The sequence below is a fragment of the Lepidochelys olivacea genome, assembly GCF_965140295.1.
Source record: "Lepidochelys olivacea isolate rLepOli2 genome assembly, chromosome: 3".
NCBI lineage: Eukaryota > Metazoa > Chordata > Testudines > Cheloniidae > Lepidochelys > Lepidochelys olivacea.
Window position 1 is genome coordinate 2191906 of NC_140413.1, and position 21065 is coordinate 2212970.

The 21065-nt window shown below is 43.6% G+C and overlaps 1 protein-coding gene across 3 annotated transcripts in view; it reads right to left on the bottom strand.

The window, feature by feature from the left end:
- Positions 1-21065, bottom strand: part of DTNB (dystrobrevin beta) — a 397289-nt gene that overhangs the window by 28154 nt on the left and 348070 nt on the right. For all 3 annotated transcript variants that reach the window (XM_084624543.1, XM_084624545.1, XM_084624544.1), the window contains exons 17-18: positions 14301-14460; positions 4589-4678 (exon numbers count right to left, since the gene is read on the bottom strand). In XM_084624543.1, the coding sequence (XP_084480669.1) occupies positions 4589-4678; positions 14301-14460 (250 nt within the window). The remainder of the gene's footprint in view (positions 1-4588; positions 4679-14300; positions 14461-21065) is intronic.

Below are 21065 nucleotides of genomic sequence, written 5' to 3' on the forward strand. Positions count from 1 at the left end.
GGCAGATGTTTGTGGCTGCTCACTGTAGTGTTGATCAGTGTGGGGAATCTGTGTAGTGGTAGTGAGGCGTTTGTCTCCAATGAGTTTAGGCTAGCCCCAATGAATTCTAGTTCTTGCACTGGTGTCACTGTAGATTTTTGAATGTTTATTTGGAGGCTGAGTTTTGTAAAGAGTAACACTGTCTTTTGTGTGGCTTCGATGGCTTCTTCCCAAGTGGGGCCTTGAGTAGACAGTCATCTAAATATGGGTATATCATGACCCTTTGTTTGTGTAGGTGGGCTGCGGCTACTGCTAGAACTTTGGAAAAAACTTGGGGAGCCATGGAGAGGCCAAAGGGCAGTACCATGTACTGATAATGATCTTGTCCCAAAACAAACTGGAGAAACTGCCTGTGTGATAGATGTATGGTGATGTGAAAGTATGCACAGAATCACAGAACTGGAAGGGACCTCGAGAGGTCACCTAGTCCAGTCCCCTGCACTCATGGCAGGACTAAGTATTATCTAGGCCACCCCTGACAGGTGTTTGTCTAACCTGCTCTTAAACATCGCCAATGATGGAGATTCCCACAACCTCCCTAGACAATTTATTCCAGTGCTTAACCACCCTGACAGATAGGAAGTTTTTCCTAATATCCAACCTAAACCTCCCTTGCTGCAATTTAAGCCCATTGCTTCTTGTCCTATTCTTAGAGATTAAGAACAACAAATTTTCTCCCTCCTCCTTGTAATAACCTTTTATGCACTTGAAAACTGCTATCCCCCCTCAGTCTTCTCTTCTCCAGATTAAACAAACCCAATTTTTTCAATTTTCCCTCACAGGTCATGTTTTCTAGACCTTTAATCATTTTTGTTGTTCTTCTCTGGACTTTCTCCAATTTGTCCACATATTTCCTTAAATGTGGCGCCCAGAACCGGACACAATACTCCAGTTGAGGCCTAATCAGTGAGGAGTACAGCTGAAGAATTACTTCTCATGTCTTACTTACAAGACTCCTGCTAAAACATCCCAGAATGATGTTTGCTTTTTCTGCAACAGTGTTACACTGTTGACTCATATTTAGCTTATGGTCCACTATGATCCCGAGATCCCTTTCCGCAGTATTCCTTCCTAAGCAGTAATTTCCCATTTTGTATGTGTGCAACTGATTGTTCCTTCCTAAATGGAGTACTTTGCATTTGTCCTTATTGAATTTCATTCTATTTACTTCTGACCATTTCTCCAGTTTGTCCAGATCATTTTGAATTTTCATCCTATCCTCCAAAGCACTTGCAACCCCTCCTAGCTTGGTATTGTCCGCAAACTTTAGAAGTGTACTCTCTATACCATTATCTAAATCACTGAGGAAGATATTGAACAGAACCGGACCCAAAACTGATCCCTTTGGACCCCCACTCATTATGCCCTTCCAGCATGACTGTGAACCACTGATAACTACTCTCTGGGAACAGTTTTCCAACCAGCTTTGCACCCACCTTATAGTAGCTCCATCTAGGTTGCATTTCCTAGTTTGTTTTTGAGAACGTCATGTGAGATAGTATCAAAAGCCTTTCTAAAGTCAAGATATACCACGTCTACCACTTTCTCCCATCCACAAGGCTTGTTACCCTGTCAAAGAAAGCTATCAGTTTGGTTTGACATGATTTGTTCTTGACTAATCCATGCTGACTGCTACTTATCATCTTATTATCCTCTAGATGTTTGCAAATCGATGGCTCAATTATTTGCTCCATTATCTTTCTGGGTACATCTTGCAGGTCGAAGGCAAAAAAACAGTGCTGAAATTATTGTTGCTAAAGTGACCATCCTGAACCATTATTCTGACAAACTTGTTAAGGTTTCTCAGGTGGAGAATGGGCCTCCAACCCCCAGTCTTCTTCTGGGTTAAAAAATAATGAGAATAAAACCCCTTCCCTCTTTGTTGTACCAGTAGTGGTTCTACCAGACCCAATTGCAGGAGATGGTCTACTTCCTGTCTCAGAAGGTGCTCATGAGAGGAGTCCCTCCAGAGGGATAGGGAGAGAGGGTGGGTAAGGGGAATGGAGGTGAACTGGATGGAATAGCCAGTGTTGATAATTTCCAGTACCCACTTGTCTGAAATAATAATTCACTCTGCTAGGTAGAATGGTGTTAAACATTTTGTAAATGGATGGTTCATGGAAAGTGGTTTCAGCAACTGGAACTGGGGGAGGTCTGTTGAGCCCTCAACCAAACCTTCAAATTTGATGCCAGTTGTTGCAACATGGAAGGTTGAGATGGGGTTGGACTATGTCTTGTGGGTCTTTGTCTCTGCCTCTGGGTTGTGTGTAGGTGTGCCAGTCTTGAACGTTGTTCTGAGTAATATCTGCCTTGTTTCCATTTTTGTGCAGGTGTACAGAATCATAGAATCATAGGATCGGAAGGGACCTCGAGAAGTCTTCTAGTCTAGTCCCCTGCACTCATGGTCGGACTAAGTATTATCTAGATACCTAAAGATCGAAGAGTTGCGCTAGAGTCCTTCAATGTATGGAGGGACTCATCAGTCTTACCCGCAAACTATTTTGGACCTTCAAAGGGGAGTTCCCCTCAGTGGATTGTACCTCCCTTGGGAATCCAGACAGATGGAACCAAGAGGCCCACTGCATCACTATGGTGGTTGCAATGGATCTCGCCGCTGTGAGTGCCGAGTCTAATGATACCTGGAGAGCTGTTTGTGCCAGGAGGTGGCCTTCAGCGATGACTGACCTAATTTGCTCCTTCTTGTCTTCTGGTATAAAGTCAATAAATTCAGACAGTTTCGAATAATTGGTGTGGTTGTATTTTGCCAACAAGGTCTCATAGTTGGCGATTATAGGCAACTGATGACTGGGAAGAGTTTGTGGTCCTGAGTCTGAGTCTGGGCTGAGAGATTTCTCCATAAGAATAAGTTTGAATTTAAGGTCCCTCACTTTCTTGGCATGGGCCTTAAGGTTGTGGCAATGGAAGTACTTCTAGGGTATGTGCGTTTCCCCCAAGCAGAGGACACACTGGGAATGTCCGTCCGAAACGGTGACTGCCTCTCGGCAGGAGAGGCCACATTTAAAACCCAGGGACCTGGGCAGTCGCAGGTGGAGTTATCCCAGAAAGGGATGAACGAAACATAACATAAAATAATATGTTTTTATTTATATTTTTAAATGAGAAGGAAGAAAAGGGGTAGAGTAGTTAGTTATAACTTGTTTCCTATCTTCTACTATACAGTTAATCCTAAATCCAGATCTGAGGTAAGTCGTGTAGAGGCACTGCTGGAGCCCCGACTTGGACCAAGAGTGGATGAGAAGGAACTGAGGGGGGTGTTGGCCGCACAGTGCTAGTTTAACTGCCGCTAGAGGCGCGAGACGGGGAGCGCGCACGTGGGGCCCAACTGGACACTGCTCTCGAAATTCTCCGACTAGAGGTGCAGTCACCTGATGTGAAGCACCTACAGGGACATCACTCGAAGAAGAACTATAACAGCACTAGTGATTGCTGCTGTAATACATGCAGAACTTTATTAACTCCACAGCTGCCTCTGCAGCCGAGACACAAGGTTTGGACTGGTGAGTGTACTGTTCAGCAGCAACCAGGGCATCTGTTAGGAAAATATAAAATCTGTGTTTAGATGTGAATGCAGATATTCCTAAAAGCACAAGGCCCTTTAACAAATAGCTGAAATGCTGAACAATGAAGTTCTTTACAAGCAAAGCCCTGAGAATCTTGGGATGGGTCTTTCTCAACAAGTTTGTAAGTTTATTGTGGCCCAATTATTCTGTTCACTGAAACCCACTATCACTACTATTATGCAAAAGGCACGCAGGCAAAATTGCCACTTTTTGCACAGCTGTTTAATTCCTGTGTTTAAGTTGAGCCAAATGTATATTTTAATTTTATATTCATGCCTAGAGTTCCCTAATGGGAATTCATTTTAAGTGCATTCCAAATTGCTGTTGCTGTCCAAATACTACAGAATCATTAAGTAACCGTTTGTGTGAACTCACTCAAAAATATATCTCAACTTCTAAGCTCATGTCTTTAAAGAGCTGCTGTAGTAAAAAAAATGACATAAAAGTGGCATCTCTGCTCCCTGGCAAGAGTTCTGAATCCCATATGCTTACTTTACAAGCAAAGAAAAGTTATTAGGGTTAGCCTTGTAGAAGTCAATACAGCTATGACTGAGCGTATTGGTTTCTAGCACCCTAGAATCATCAACAACAGTTTTCAGATTAGCAGCCGTGTTAGTCTGTATTTGCAAAAAGAAAAGGAGTACTTGTGACACCTTAGAGACTATGAAGTGAGCTGTAGCTCACGAAAGCTTATGCTCAAATAAATTTGTTAGTTTCTAAGGTGCCACAAGTCCTCCTTTTCTTTTTATCAACAACAGTGTCAGCCAGGTTCTGTATGTAGAACAGAATCCTCATTACTGGTGACTTCTCATTGAGGGAGAATTAAATTGTAATCTAATTTTTCGATTTACTTTCTGGATGAGAACTATACTTTACAGATAAGTCTTCAACACATGGCTTTAAGATTACTATCGCTGGTTACATTGCTCTCTGGAGTGTACATGTATGTTAAAGTTTAACTCTCTCACCTGAATGAAGTTCCTTCACCAAAGAAGACATTGTATTTGTAATTGAATCAGCTGCTACCAATAAATCATTATGGAGGTTTCTTCGTGTACCTAGGAAAGAAATGGAGAAAAAGAAAATGAAAAGTTACGGCAGATATTAGACTTCGATTTCCCAAGCTATTCACAAAAGGATGTTCAATCAGATGTTCCTGACCAATCACAATGAGTGATTACTTTCCCTCTGTCAGGAATATAAGAGCAGAACTGCAAACACTCACCTTTGCCTGCAGATCTGCCATGTTGACAGGGTAGCTGTAGTGCAAAAACCCATTAAAACCAATCCTAGGTTAGTAAAGATTTCTGATATAAATGATCTGGAAAAAGGGGTAAACAGCAAGGCGGCAAAATTTGCAGATGATACAAAACTACTCAAGTTTCAGAGTAACAGCCGTGTTAGTCTGTATTCGCAAAAAGAAAAGGAGGACTTGTGGCACCTTAGAGACTAACCAATTTATCTGAGCATGAGCTTTCGTGAGCTACAGCTCACTTCATCGGATGCATACCGTGGAAACTGCAGCAGACTTTATATACACACAGAGAATATGAAACAATACCTCCTCCCACCCCACTGTCCTGCTGGTAATAGCTTATCTAAAGTGATCATCAAGTTGGGCCATTTCCAGCACAAATCCAGGTTTTCTCACCTTCCACCCCCCCACACACAAATTCACTCTCCTGCTGGTAATAGCCCATCCAAAGTGACAACTCTCTACACAATGTGCATGATAATCAGGTTGGGCCATTTCCTGCACAAATCCAGGTTCTCTCACCCCCTCACCCCCCTCCCAAAAACCACACACACAAACTCACTCTCCTGCTGGTAATAGCTCATCCAAAGTGACCACTCTCCCTACAATGTGCATGATAATCAAGGTGGGCCATTTCCAGCACAAATTCAGGTTCTCTCACCCCCCCACCCCCATACACACACAAACTCACTCTCCTGCTGGTAATAGCTCATCCAAAGTGACCACTCTCCCTACAATGTGCATGGTAATCAAGGTGGGCCATTTCCAGCACAAATCCAGGCTTTCTCACCCCCCCCCTTTTTTTTTCCCGGACACACACACACACACAAACTCACTCTTCTGCTGGCAATAGCTCATCCAAACTGACCACTCTCCAAGTTTAAATCCAAGTTAAACCAGAACGTCTGGGGGGCGGGGGGTAGGAAAAAACAAGGGGAAATAGGCTACCTTGCATAATGACTTAGCCACTCCCAGTCTCTATTTAAGCCTAAATTAATAGTATCCAATTTGCAAATGAATTCCAATTCAGCAGTTTCTCGCTGGAGTCTGGATTTGAAGTTTTTTTGTTTTAAGATAGCGACCTTCATGTCTGTGATTGCGTGACCAGAGAGATTGAAATGTTCTCCGACTGGTTTATGAATGTTATAATTCTTGACATCTGATTTGTGTCCATTTATTCTTTTACGTAGAGACTGTCCAGTTTGACCAATGTAAATGGCAGAGGGGCATTGCTGGCACATGATGGCATATATCACATTGGTGGATGTGCAGGTGAACGAGCCTCTGATAGTGTGGCTGCTGTGATTAGGCCCTGTGATGGTGTCCCCTGAATAGATATGTGGGCACAGTTGGCAACGGGCTTTGTTGCAAGGATAAGGTCCTGGGTTAGTGGTTCTGTTGTGTGGTATGTGGTTGTTGGTGAGTATTTGCTTCAGGTTGCGGGGCTGTCTGTAGGCAAGGACTGGCCTGTCTCCCAAGATTTGTGAGAGTGTTGGGTCATCCTTTAGGATAGGTTGTAGATCCTTAATAATGCGTTGGAGGGGTTTTAGTTGGGGGCTGAAGGTGACGGCTAGTGGCGTTCTGTTATTTTCTTTGTTAGGCCTGTCCTGTAGTAGGTAACTTCTGGGAACTCTTCTGGCTCTATCAATCTGTTTCTTCACTTCCGCAGGTGGGTACTGTAGTTGTAAGAAAGCTTGACAGAGATCTTGTAGGTGTTTGTCTCTGTCTGGGGGGTTGGAGCAAATGCGGTTGTATCGCAGAGCTTGGCTGTAGACGATGGATCGTGTGGTGTGGTCAGGGTGAAAGCTGGAGGCATGTAGGTAGGAATAGCGGTCAGTAGGTTTCCGGTATAGGGTGGTGTTTATGTGACCATTGTTTATTAGCACTATAGTGTCCAGGAAGTGGATCTCTTGTGTGGACTGGACCAGGCTGAGGTTGATGGTGGGATGGAAGTTGTTGAAATCATGGTGGAATTCCTCAAGGGCTTCTTTTCTATGGGTCCAGATGATGAAGATGTCCTCCATACAATTTCTGAAACCCGATGCGGCCCTCAGGCCAAAAAGTTTGCCCGCCCCTGTGTTACACTATATTTTCCGATGACATGGACAGCACAGGTGGACCACATCACCATGGTCAAGTGTTTCTTTGTCCAAGAGAAGAGTGGTTTGCTTCTCTTTGAAGTGCAGCAGTGCTTCCATTTGTGTGTGTATATATATTGTGATGGGGCAAGACCAGATGGCCATAGTAAAGTAATGGGAGACAGATATATTAGCCACAGGCTAAACAAATCCCTGTTATCAGAATAAGCAAATGGCAGCTGCTCCAGGTCAATTAAGACACCTGGGGCCAATTAAGATCTTTCCAGAAGGTAGGGAGCACACTAGGTTGATTGGGACACCTGAAGCCAATCAGGGGCTGACTGAAACTAGTTAAAAGCCTCCCAGTTAGTCAGGTGGGCAAGCATGTCAGGAGCTGTAGGAGGAAGTTGTGCTGTTGGAGAGACTGAGCAGTACACACCAGATCAGGCACAAGGAAAGAGGCCCTGAGGTAAGGGTGAAGTGAATCTTGAGGAAGTGGGGGCTGCTGCGGGGAAGTAGTCCAGGGAATTGTACACGTCCTGTTTCTAAAAAGTCAGCTACTATAGCTGATACTATTAGGGTCCCTCGGCTGGAGCCTGGAGTAGAGGGCGGGCGCAGGCTTCCCCCTTTTGCCCCCCTGATTAATCACTGAGACTGGGAGACTGTGCAAGGGAGGATAGCTTTTCCTCACCTCCCTCGCTGGCTTATGATGAAAATGGCTCAGTAGGCTGTGACCCTTGCCTTTAGAGAGAGAAGGGCTACGTGGAGGGTCACAGGTAGCCTCTGAGGCTAACGAAATCCGCCAGGAAATGTGGGACCCACAGAGAAAAGGACAGAGCTTTGTCACTATATATATATATATATATATATATATACACACACACACCCCATCAATGAAATGTTTCCAGTCCCTTGTGTATAGTTCTTCTTTCTAGTGACTGATGGAGTAACTCTCTTTCCTGATGGACAATGCTCCAGTGGATAGCAGGCTACCTAGCACTCCAAATTGGCATCCATTGTGATGATTGACATGCTTGGTTTCAAGATTTGCAAACTTCTTGAAAATCTGTGTCCTGTCATCCACCACTGCAGGATCCTGTTCACCGCTAGGGAAACCTGAACCTTTGCCATAGGTTGTGTAAGCACAGATAGTGGCAATGAGCAAATTATGTGGTGTAAAAAAAATCTCATGTGAAACCTGATCCTTCTGATAATCCCTGTGCAAGAGGTTAGCAATACCAAGAGGGGCAGCAGGGTTTGTATCACAGACACCTGCGATTTGCACTTTTTGGATGGCTCTTATTGTCTTCTGTTGCCTCTCTGAGGAACATAGACACAGACTTTTAGGTTTCCCTGGGAGTGCTCCACCCCAAAGCCCTGGCCCTCTCCACCCCGTTCTCCAAGGCCCACACTCACTCCGCCTCTTCCCACCCCTGCTCTGCTCCCTCCCCAAGGCCCTGCCCTCACTCTGCCTTCCTCCCTGAGGCCCCACCCTTGCTGATTGGCAGCACAAAAACAGCTGTGGCTGGTAGTTGCTGAGCACCCACTTTTTTTTTTCCTCATGGGTGCTCCAGCCTCAGAGCACCCACGGAGTCAGCACCTGTGCTGAGGAAATAAAGATTCTGGGACTGACAGAGTCTATCCATGCTCCCAGGTACACAATGAACTGTATTGATGATACAGCTGATCTTTCCCCTGCTTATCAGGAACCTGTATACTTCTAGTATTTTGATATTATTAACAAGCCCTCTCCTGTGCCTTGACTCTAAGACCAAGAGATCATCTAAGGAGGAGTCTTGCCTTGTCTAAGGATCACGCTGGCAGGAAATGCTAACAACTATTTCTCAAAAAGGTTCCCTTCTCTGGTCCTGCAAAACAAGCAGAGATCTTCCTCCATTAGCTCTAATAGAGAGGATGTTACAGGTAGAACAGACCTTGCTTTTGCTTTTTTTCTCATTTGTCTGCCATGCTGACTGCTCCCTGGAGCTGCAAGGGAGAAAACGCTGTGGAACCTCAGTGAAGAGCTGAAGGAAAACCTTCCTTCCTATGCACATACATCTGCAAGAACCCAGTAGTAGCACATGCTAGCAAAAATAATTTAAATGTTTGGTGAAAATTTTGGGTTAAATGAAACTCTTTTGGCAAGCATTCTTGGACTTCAGAAAAAGCCTGAGAGTTACTTGATTCTTTCGCGGCATCATCGCTAGTGACTCCGACTGTTGTATTTGAATAACTTGTAGGACCCACTGTACTATTGTTCTACTTCATGCTGCCTGGAAACAAGTCAATCTGCAAAGGGGAAAGGAAACCAGTTGCCAAAGAAAGCAGTTAGGAACGCTCAGCTGTACTCAAACTTGCCGCAGAGGCTAAGAAGAAGCAACTGGACCACCCACGGCAGCAGATGGAGTGCTATGCCTCTGGTATTTGGCACGATACCTCCCTGGGAATGCCTGCTTCTGCTATTGTTTCTGGAAGTGTTCAGAGGGACAAGGAGTTAATCCCTACTGCTGGAATCTGAACGACACATTATTCTTACAAGTGAATTGCAGGGGCCCAAGGTTTGTAGGGCTGACATATTCCAAGGTCTCATCTGTGTATTGACTAAAGAGGTTCTGGTCTTCAAGTAACAGAGCCTCAGATTTTGCTGGATATCATGGGGAATGAACCCTTTAATCAGTATATTCTTCTCAAAGTGTTAGTGTGGTACCAAAGGTATTATGTATTGAAAAAGAGACTTTTTAGCCACTTTTTGCCCCTCTGCTGTAATTTCCTTTGCCTTTTTCTTAGCCCCCTCAGGCAGAAGCCAGTCTTGGGGAGGAAGAATATAGTCTCAGCAATCTTCATTTGAAAAGCTAACAAACATAACACCATCTTCATAGTGAGGTCTATGTTCACAGACTCTGTCTTGAAGTGAAGACTGATCCATACAATTGATGTATTTGACATGGACACTTAGTAGCTACACTGACCACCAAGCAACATGGCACTATATGTGCATAAAACTACTTGTGTCCTTGTGGTAGTAATTGGTATGACTTATCATCTCCTTTAGGAATAAGTGGGATGGGTTCAGGAGTGAGCTGGAGGTCCTTTACTGACTCCAGAATACCATCATTCAGGAGAATTGCTACAATGTTTCTGTGCTGTAGAGTCTGAGATGTTAAAGAACCAGGGGCTTGTCAGGCAATATTGACAGTTCTGGATCAAGAGTTGCTGCCATGTTTGTGGTCAATTCCTGGAAACAATGAAAGTTCTTAGGAGAAAATGACAGAGATGTTAACTCTTGTAAACTTCTTTACCTCATTTTCAATAGGACAGGTGTGAAGCATGGGTGGATGTTCTCCCAAAACAGAGGGATTGCCAGACACTGATCCTCGTGCACAAGCAGGAGATGACTGACCAGGAGCTCCGTCTTCAGCACTGAGGCGTTAACATATGCAAACTAGGCCCTGTTCCATCTTAAAAAGGTAGAGCCATCATAAGGTCCTACGCAGAAGCTTTGAGTCATGGAAGAACAGAAAAGTCAGGTATATGCACCTTTAGTGGGGCTGTTCTAAACAGCCCTATACTCCCTCCAGACGCTGACCTCAGTGAGTTTACCTTGCGGTAGAGCTAAAGTACCTGCTCTTCACTGTGTTTTTACTCCAGAATAGTTCATGCACATTTATGTGCATTAGTTACTCTTGTTAGGATATAGATATTCAGGCCTGTCTGTAAAGGCCTAGACTCTAAGAATTTAGGTGTATTCTTATCACTTGGCTAGTGATAGAGGTATAAAAGAAAGAATCAAAATCACTGTCTGCTGGTGTAAGGGCCTTCTCTCCCTGTGACAGTCTGAGGCCCTGTGCTTAGGCTAAGGCCTTTGGCTAAGCAGCAGAGGCAGCCATAAGCTGGGAAGCAAACAGTCACATCCTCACATTCCACACTAGTCACACTGAAATAAGGTGCTATTCGGCTGTTAGGAATACAATCCTCTCCTGATAGTTCCTATCACCTCCAGAGAAAGGGAAGTGCCTAGAAAATGTAAAAGGAAACTTAGTTTGATAGCATCCTGTCTGGCAAGAACTCACTTATCAATAGCTGGGATGTGAAATCCTCACTTCTGTATTGTTTTGTCATTATAGTTCCCACTTTGCTATTGTTTGTCTGTATAATCTCTGTCTGGTTCTGTGATTGTTCCTGTCGGCTGTATAATTAATTTTGCTGGGTGTAAACTAATTAAGGTGGTAGAATATAATTGGTTACATAATCATGTTACAATATGTTAGGATTGGTTAGTTAAATTTCAGGAAAATGATTGGTTAAGGTATAGCTAAGCAGAACTCAAGTTTTACTATATAATCTGTAGTCAATGAGGAAGTGAGTGGGTGTGGGTGGGGGTGGGCATGTGGGTGTGTGAGATGGGAACAGGGAATGGGGGTAAGAAAATTGGAATCATGTTTTGCTAAAGGGGGAGATGGGAACAGGGAATGGGGGTAAGAAAATTGGAATCATGTTTTGCTAAAGGGGGAAATGGGAACAGGGAATGGGAGTAAGGAAGTTGGAATCATGTTTGGCTAAGGGTAGGAATGGGAACAGGGACACAGGTATAAGGCTCTGTGGTGTCAGAGCTACTAAGGAAGGAAACTGGAATCATGCTTGCTGGAAGTTCACCCCAATAAACATTGAATTGTTTGCACCTTTGGACTTCGGGTATTGTTGCTCTCTGTTCATGCGAGAAGGACCAGGGAAGTAAGTGGGTGAAGGAATAAGCCCCCTAACAACTCTGAAGTACAGAACCTGCCTTTTTTAGCAGTGTAGAGAAGGCCAAAGAGAGCAGTGGAGTCCAACTGCTGAAGCTATCGTGCCCAAAATTTTGTTGCCCAGGCAACCTCTACATCCCTGGCTTTTGTAGGGAGAAAATAAGAGGAAGATTCTGGAATGGGACAAACAGAAGAGGAAAAAATGAGAGAGAAAGTATGTATGCAACCTCCGAGTCAATCAGTTTCTCAGCAGAATTGGGTTCTGGTCATTCCACGGTTGCTGAGAGAGCATTTCAAGATAAGCAGATGGTGCAGAAGAATCACTCATTTCCTCATACCGTGTTGATGGTTCCCTGCAGGGAAGAATAACGGGGTGCCAAGTATCTTGACATCACAACCTCAAACTTCTATTTGCTTTCCTTCTTGCAAGATTCTGACTGAAACAGAAGAGAATGATGCCTCTATTCTTCTTCAACACTGAGAAAGAGGTAGTAGTTGGTACCCAGCTCAAGTACTTTTCTTTGCCTCTGGATCTCCAACCTCTTAGACCTTTCTGGAGCTATTCTCTGCAGGTGTCTTATGGATTGAAGATGCCCCTGGCACCAAAAGGTTAAGCATCTCTGAAGCAGATGCCCATAAAGACTTCTCTAACTGGAGGAGCCTAAGTGTAGGCTCACAACAGCTGCAAGTACTGGTGTCATAAATATAAAGGGAAGGGTAAACCCCTTTAAAATCCCTCCTGGCCAAAGGAAAAATCCTCTCACCTGTAAAGGGTTAAGAAGCTAAAGGTAACCTCGCTGGCACCTGACCAAAATGACCAATGAGGAGACAAGATACTTTCAAAAGCTGGGAGGAGGGAGAGAAACAAAGGGTCTCTGTCTGTCTGTATGCTGCTTTTGCCGGGGATAGAACAGGAATGGAGTCTTAGAACTTTTAGTAAGTAATCTAGCTAGGTATGTTTTAGATTATGATTTCTTTAAATGGCCGAGAAAAGAACTGTGCTGAATAGAATGACTATTCCTGTCTGTGTACCTTTTTTGTAACTTAAGGTTTTGCCTAGAGGGATTCTCTATGTTTTGAATCTAATTACCCTGTAAGGTATCTACCATCCTGATTTTACAGAGGTGATTACTTTACTTCTATTAAAAGTCTTCTTGTAAGAAAACTGAATGCTTTTTCATTGTTCTCAGATCCAAGGGTTTGGGTCTGTGGTCACCTATGCAAATTGGTGAGGATTTTTACCAAACCTTCCCCAGGAAGTGGGGTGCAAGGGTTGGGAGGATTTTGGGGGGAAAGATGTGTCCAAACTACGTTTCCCAGTAAACCCAGTTAAAGTTTGGTGGTGGCAGTGGAAATCCAGGGTCAAAGGATAAAATTAATTTGTACCTTGAGGAAGTTTTAACCTAAGCTGGTGAAAGTAAGCTTAGGAGGTTTTCATGCAGGTCCCCACATCTGTACCCTAGAGTTCAGAGTGGGGGAGGAACCTTGACAACTGGGGAGTAAAGGTGCACATTTTAACCACTACCTCTTTGAATGAGTTTTTCCCAAGCACCACAGACCATATTATTCAGAAATTTACATACTGCCCTGGCAAAGCGTATACCATTTGAACCAACATTTTATGCTAGGATCAGCCACCAAAGAACTCAGTGGAACCAAAGGACAGGGCCCATAACCGGTACTGCATGGAGCTAAAGTTGACTGTGGAAACTACAATTGGGGAGCACTAATTAAACCTACTTATAGTACAGACTGTAAAACTAACAATATCACACCAGTAACTACGTCCGGAAGTGTCTTTTGCAGTTAGATGCTAAAGAGTAAAAAGTCACCAACAAAAGACAAGAACGGTGTGACTAAGGTTCTGCCCTTCAGCCAACCAGGAGGAGAAGGAAGTAAGGTAGGCTGGGGGCCGCACCCTCTTTCACACTGTTGACACTGAATGTGCGATGCCCCAGCAGCCATTGGTTTCTAGGGTCCAGCTGGCATATGCATACCCCACAAGTGGGGCTCCATACTGACAATACTCCTTGGAGAACAGTTTAGCTGGGGATGGGATATGTCACTGTCCACTTTTTAAATTTTGTCCACTACTTTTTTTTTTCCCCTCATCTTTTGGCTGGTTTTACTCTTGTCCTCCCCTCTCCACACAGTGTTTTGACACTTTTAGGTTTATACCAGAGTGTTTGCCTGTTCAGAGATTTGCATACTGGTTAAGGGCTACATTCAGTTTAGCATTCACTTATTTGCAGTCCAAAATTTCAACTTTTTTTTTTTTTTACCTAGTAATCAACAAGGTGAATGTTAGCTGAACCCTCTGGTTGCGAGTGCTGGTTTTTTTTCCCTGATGGCTACCATTCTGTCCCTCTCTGCATCCTTTGGGCCAAATTTTGGTAAGTGGTCTCCCGTTTTGCACTCAATTCACAGCACTGTGACATGAAGTTTACTTACCTGATTTAAAAATATACCTCCATTCTGCTTTGGAATATTCCAAGTGAAATAAGATCAGTAATTATCATATCAAAATTGCTGTATTATATTTGTGTAATAATCAATAATTTCAATGTTTGGCAACAGCAGGAGTTTTGGTTTGTGCTACACTCACCTTGTACAAAAGCTTCCTGCACATCTCCCCCGACTCCCACAAGTGAGTCCTGAGGTACATGAGTTGGGGTAGAGCCAGCGGAAGTGGCTCTGACAGGCATCGGCATTGGGCGACTGGCTCCATGGGTAGGTGAGGAGTGTGGGGAGCTTGCTGCTTGAGCCTGTAAAGGGAAATACAACACGGAGTTTCCAAACTTTTAAGTTTTATATGTTTTGGATCAATGTCTGTAAACAATTCTGTACAAAGCACTTAAGGGACAGAATACAATTCAGGCACTTTACGCAAATATTCATGATATGGGTATTCTGAACATATGAATGGTAGCCCTCACATTCCTTCAACATTAGGAGGCCCAATATCCAAAGCTCACAGAAGTCAATGTCAGTTCTGGTGTCCATAATTCAAGAAGGATGTTAAACTGTAGAGGGTTCAGAGAAGAGCCAAGACAAGGATTAAAGGGCCACATGACCATCTAGTCCAGTATTTTTCTCTGACAGTGACAAATGCTAGAGGCTTCAAAGGTGAGTGCAAGAAACCTCACAGTGGGCATTTACAGAATAACCTGCCTACAGGTGAAGGTTCTTCCTAGCCACCATCACATGGTGTGGGCTTATGACTTGAAGCATGAGGATTTATATCACATACATCAGACTTGGTCATTCTCATTATTCATATAAATATTAAATGGAGCAGAGAATGCTTCATATTTTCAGATCGTTCACTTCACAAGTGGGAAAAATGTAGGCACCTCTTTCCCCAGAGTCCATAAACACAGTTTCTTGTCAGGACTCAGACTACGTGGTGGACCACGTGACTTTGACCTTAAAGACGAGGTCCATGGTAGAAATCCAAGAGAAGGAAGGGGAGAACTGTTCCATTTTCTTTGGCAGAAAAATCCGTACCAGTACAGCCACCCATTTAACAAAATAGTGAATTTCCTTTTTAGGTATCTCAAGTTTCAGGGGACCATTAATTGAGGATAGAAACACTAATTATGGGAAAGGCCACCTCAGAGGACCTGATCTCAGTATGGTGTAATGGATGTTATTGATGGCTCTAAAAGATAAGATTCCCTTTATGGAAAAATGGGAAAAGGATCTAAAAACAAGTATCTCTTTGGAACAATGGAAAAATAACTGGAGTAAAGACAAAGCCGCACCTAATTGTGTAACCATTAAGGAAAATTACTACAAACTACTTTATCATTGGTACCTCACTCCATTTAAGCTAAAGAAAATATATCAAAAAGGGTGTCATAAATGCTGTAGAGGAGGCGGAGGACTAGGGGCTTTTCTGCATATATGGTGGGAATGCCCTATAAGTACAGTATTTGAGGAAAATTACAAATAGAACTTTCAAATTAAAAAATGGTTATTTACCTTTCAGCAAATGTGGCTCTTCAAGATGTTTTTCCCACACAGATCCCACTCTAAGAGTACATGCACCCCAACACCATGAGATTGGATTCCTTTTTTACTAAACAGTGTCCATTGGGGCCACACCAATCCCTGCATGTCTTGCACCCCTCACCAGAGTGCATAAAGGGTGGAGCAGATCCAAACGCCACTCAGTTCCTTCACCAATACAGAATCCCAAAGCTAGAAAACATCACATTCGTGGGGAAGCAGAGTGGGTCATGGGATCCCTGTGGACAAAACATCTCAAAGAACCACAGTTAATGTAAGAAGAAAAGGAGTACTTGTGGCACCTTAGAGACTAACCAATTTATTAAATTGGTATTTAGTATTTATTTTTATATTTATATTTAATATTTAAATTTATTAAATATAAATTGGTTAGTCTCTAAGGTGCCACAAGTACTCCTTTTCTTTTTGCGAATACAGACTAACACAGCTGTTACTCTGAAACCAGTTAATGTAAGGTAAGTAATCGATTTTATTTCTTCCACTATGTGTCCACAGAGATTCCACTCTAGGTGATTGGCTAGCAGTTGTCTCTCTAAGGAAGTGGGTGTCAGAAGTTCTACTTAAATAGGGACTGTAGGACTGCCACGCCAAATTGAGAGGCAAATCTAGAGTTGCTACAAAGGAATAATGATTATTAAAAATACGTAATGAGTTCCAAGTAGCTGCCTTACAGATTTCGGATACAGGGATGCTCCTCAAACAAGTTAAAGAGCTTGCCTGATCTCTATTCTGAGAAGGAGCTAATTTATTCAATTCATATGAAATCCTGATGCAGTTTGACACCCACTTCAAGAGTCTGAGTGGAAATACCCTGCCCTCTAGACCTGTCTCTAACAGCTAAAACAGTCTGGGAGATTTGCATAAAGATTTTGTTCCATGGAGATAGGAGGAAAGGGCTCTCAATACATCAAATGCATGGAGTTTTGCATCTGCAGGAGATGAATGAAACCTAGGAAAAAATACTGGTAAATACATATCGTTTCAAGATTCAAGTATAGATTTGAAACTACTTTGGGTAGAAATTTTGCATGAGGTCAAAGAGTAACTCTGTCCTTGTGAAAAGTAGGATAAGGTGGTCCTGCCATTAACGTCCGAATCTCTCTCACTCTCCAAATAAAAGTATACAGTATAAAGAACATGATATAAAGCACATGCTATTATATGAAGAACAAAGGCTCAAATGAGGGTTCCATTAAAGACAGAAGTACTACATTTAAACTCGGGGGGGGGGGGGGAGGAGGTTAATTTCCTTAATTGGTGGAAATACACAAACCAACCCCTTCAAAAATTTAGTCAGAGCGAGGTGTAAAAATACAGTGTGACCTTGAATGGGAGCGTGGTAGGTAGATATTGCTACTAAGTGAACTCTGATGGAGCTGTCTGAAAGACTCAAATATTTCAGGGAAACAAATCATCCAGAATGCCTGGGATAGAAGTCTTCAAGGGCTGAAGGGGATATTGCAGCCCTCATTGAAAAACATTTCTACTTGGCTCTATCTGTGAGCCTCGCTGAAGCTATATTGCTCTGAATCAGAATGTTCTGCATCAGTGCAAAGCAACACCTGTCTTATGAAGTTAGCCAGCTAGCATCCACAAAGTCAGATGCAGAGATGATGGGTCTGGATGTAGAATGAGACCTTGGCTCTGTGAGATAATGTATAGAAGAAATGAGGGTGGGAAGCATGGCCCAAATGATAGATGGCTCAGTTTTGAGTCCCAAAATTGGTGTGCCACACTGGTGCTATCAGAATTACTCGGGCCTTGTTCTGTCTTATTTTCTGACGACTCTGGGAATTAGCGGAATTGGAAGTAATACATACAATAGATACATGTTCCACGGGAGCACAAATGCATCCAAAAGGGAGCCTGGGCTCTTTTCTCCTCAGGAGGGAAATATGAGACACTTCTTTTTCAAATATGTTGCAAAAAGGTTTCTGGTGGGACCCCTCCATTTCTGAAAAAATTGTTTAAGGACTGACTCTTAGAACTACAGAACCATAGGGTTAAAAGGGACCACAAGGGTCATCTAGTCTACCCCTCTGCCAAGATGCAGGATCTTTGAAGGCCTGTTTGTGAAGAAAAGAGTACTTCCTGCTAAGATTGACCAGCTAAGTTTTTCTGGACCCCAGGCAAGTGGAGGGCAATCAGACTGCCCCGATGTTGAACACACCACTCCTGTAGATGAGCAGTGTCTTGACATAGCAGGGATGATCTTGCTTCTCTTTGTCTGTACATCACTGTGGTCTTTAAAGTCTATCAAGACCCTATTGATGTGTAGGGGAATTCTTATGTATGACAAGGAATTAAAAATGTTGAATAGTTCATGGATGTTCTCTGGGATTATAGCTGTTTTGATATTCAAGTTCTCCACAATTCTGGACAAGAGATCCCAGAACACCTGAAAATCATCCATGGTCAGTGCTAAAGAGTGAGTCTTGTTGACATAAGAGGATTCTTTGAGTGGAAGGAAGTTGGAACATTTCCTGGGCCCATTCTGCCAGCTTACCCAGCTGCTCTTCCAGTATTGGAGAGGAGGTCCTCCATACTAATGCCGAGGAGGACCAGGATCTCTTCCTCCTCATGGGGACATGGGATGGGACTTGACCCTGGGACTGAAGATATGATAGGACCTAACATAATCCATAGGGCAATGGCAGTAGATCGTACTGGTGTTGGCCAGATTGTTGTGGCCCATCCACTGCCATTCTGGTCAGAGGCCTTGGTGCGGGGCACCTTTCAGTTATCACCTGGGGTGTCAGTCCAGTCTCCTGGAATCAGGTGGTTCAAAGAGAGGGAGGAGAACCAATGATGATGCCTGTGCTGTGCCCAAGTCAGTACCGGCATCAGTGCCAGGAGGAAAGGTGAAGGTGGATTCTCGGAGATGAGCCTTGGCCTAAGGAGTGCCATCAGTGCTGGAAGGGCTCTTGATGTCAAAGCCTCTTTTGCTTTTTTCATCATCATCAACCTGCTCCTGTCTCTAGAAGTGGATGGCCTCAATGGCCTGCCCTTGGATAGAGTCCTCCTTCCATAGCAGATGTGAGGTCTGCTTGGAGCTGTGTTCCACATCTGACACAGTGCTTGTGCTGGGACTGGTGTCAAAGAAGTTGGCACAAATGTCTTTAGTACAGAGGAGGAACTTGTTGGTGTCAAGTCACTTCGTGCCAACTTAGCTACTTTCTATGGTCTTTTGTCCCCACGAGAACCAGGGATTTACCTGCTTGCTGGGGCACTAACTGAAGAGAGTGCCTTAGGTTCCAGATAGGATTTTTCTTCCCCTGGGTCTCAGGCCACATGGATTGTGCCAGGAGGTGCAATTTGAGCCTCATACCTCTTAATTTCTCAGTGTGGGAGGAGAAGGAATGGCAGATGGAGCATTTTGGGGGGATGTGAGCTTCCCTGTGGCAGGAGTGATACCTGGTATGTCTATCTAACAGGGCCATCAGACTGCTGCCCAAAGGACAGGGTTTAAACCTTGAGGGCTTGAGTCTACCATTTTTAATGTTTGTGACTTTTCCCCACTCACCAGTGGGGCATCCGGGGTGTTTGTGTGTGTCGCTCCTTGTCATCTCTATTTCTTTCTCTTTTTTAAAATGTTAATCTAAAATGAAGAATTTAAAATTCAAACAAATGAAACGTATTTCTTCACAGCCCAGTTCAAACCTTACACATAAGCCATAGTGGGTTGGACAGTCCTGGGTCAGTAAATGGGTAGTAAGGGAGGGCCATGGCCACCCTGTTCTTTATGCCCTTGTGTGAGCACAAAGAGGCCCTGGGTGCACGTGTGGCCCTGATAGACACAGCTATTCAAACAATTCCCAGCTTGCACACATAAGGTGCAGGCATACCCACAGTGGGATCCATACTGGCACAGCTGAAGGAGAACTAAAGTTAGGCTACCCACAAACTCCATAGTGGTTCTATTAGGTTACAGATCAAAGGAGGTCGTTGACTTGGGGACAAGGAAAAAAATGACACACTTATATTGGGATCAAATGGATTTTGATCATGTATGGTTACCATTTTTAGAAACTGAACAAAATAAATACACAGATAGTACGAGGCTGACCAAACACAAATGGTTCTTTAAATACAGATGAATAAGATTTGTTAATACCCGTGTAGAAAGTTTATGTATGTTAATAATAAAATAATATACATAAACTTTCTGCACAGGTAATAAAATAAAGAGTAAACAAAAAATAGTGAATTTGTTTGGAAATCTCCTGCCATCTGGTTTCTAACAGTCAGACTGGCTAAAAGGCACTCTAGGCTACTCAGTGACCTTCAAAGAGCTGGCAGCACCCATTGTAGGTACAGTGCTAGTAGCATCCTGGACAAAACTTCCACCCTGCCTCTTGAATCAAATGTCTCTCCAGGACAGTCTAGATGGGAAATGAAAGTGACCATGCCAGAGAGCCTTTCAGTTGTTGGCATCCCATTAGGGGACTGCTCAACATGTGTCATATATTTCTAGAACTGCTGTCACTCATCTGGCTGTTTCTGGAAGTTGATTTGATGGCAGCTCTCCTTCCTAAAGAACCCTAAAAAGATATGCACAGTACATGACTAACAAATAAGATTTATCCAGTGTTGTTGTAGCCGTATTGGCCCCAGGATATTAGAGACAAGATGGGTGAGAGAATATCTTTTATGCAGACATATCTCCACTATTACAATGCTCAACACCCCCTACAACACACCTTTCAAGATCCATGAGTCCTGCACATGCCTATCACAACATGTGGCGTACCTCAGGCTGTGCACTAAATTCCCCAATAACACTATGTGGGTGAAACCAAACAATCACTCTGCTCTCATATGAACTCACACGGGAAAATGATAAAAGACAAAAACACCCTATCCCCTATTCCCCTTTTCACAAAGTGATCACTCTATACCGGACCTCTCAGGCCTCATCCTCAAATGAAACTTGCACAACAACCCAGGGCGGCTCAGACCGGCTGGTGGTCTGGTGCTTGGGCTGGCCAGTGTGGCTGGGCTGCGGCTTCTCCAGCTGCGGGGCCTCAGGTGGAAGGGGTGGGGCTGGGTGCTTGCCTCCCCAAAGAGGGTGTTTACCCACTGCCCATGCTGAACAGAATACAACTATATATGCTGACAACAGATTTCCAAAGGGGTGCACACATCCATTCAAAAATGTTTAGGGGTCTGCAAATGAAAAATGGTTGAGAATGACTGCAATTAAAGATATTATCTCACCCACCATGCCTGTCTAACAAATAAGATGACATTATTTCCATCCCAATGGTTTGCGATCTAAGAGCCAAAGCCTGTAATATTTACTCAGGGAAAACTCTCATTGATTGCAAAGGAAATTCAC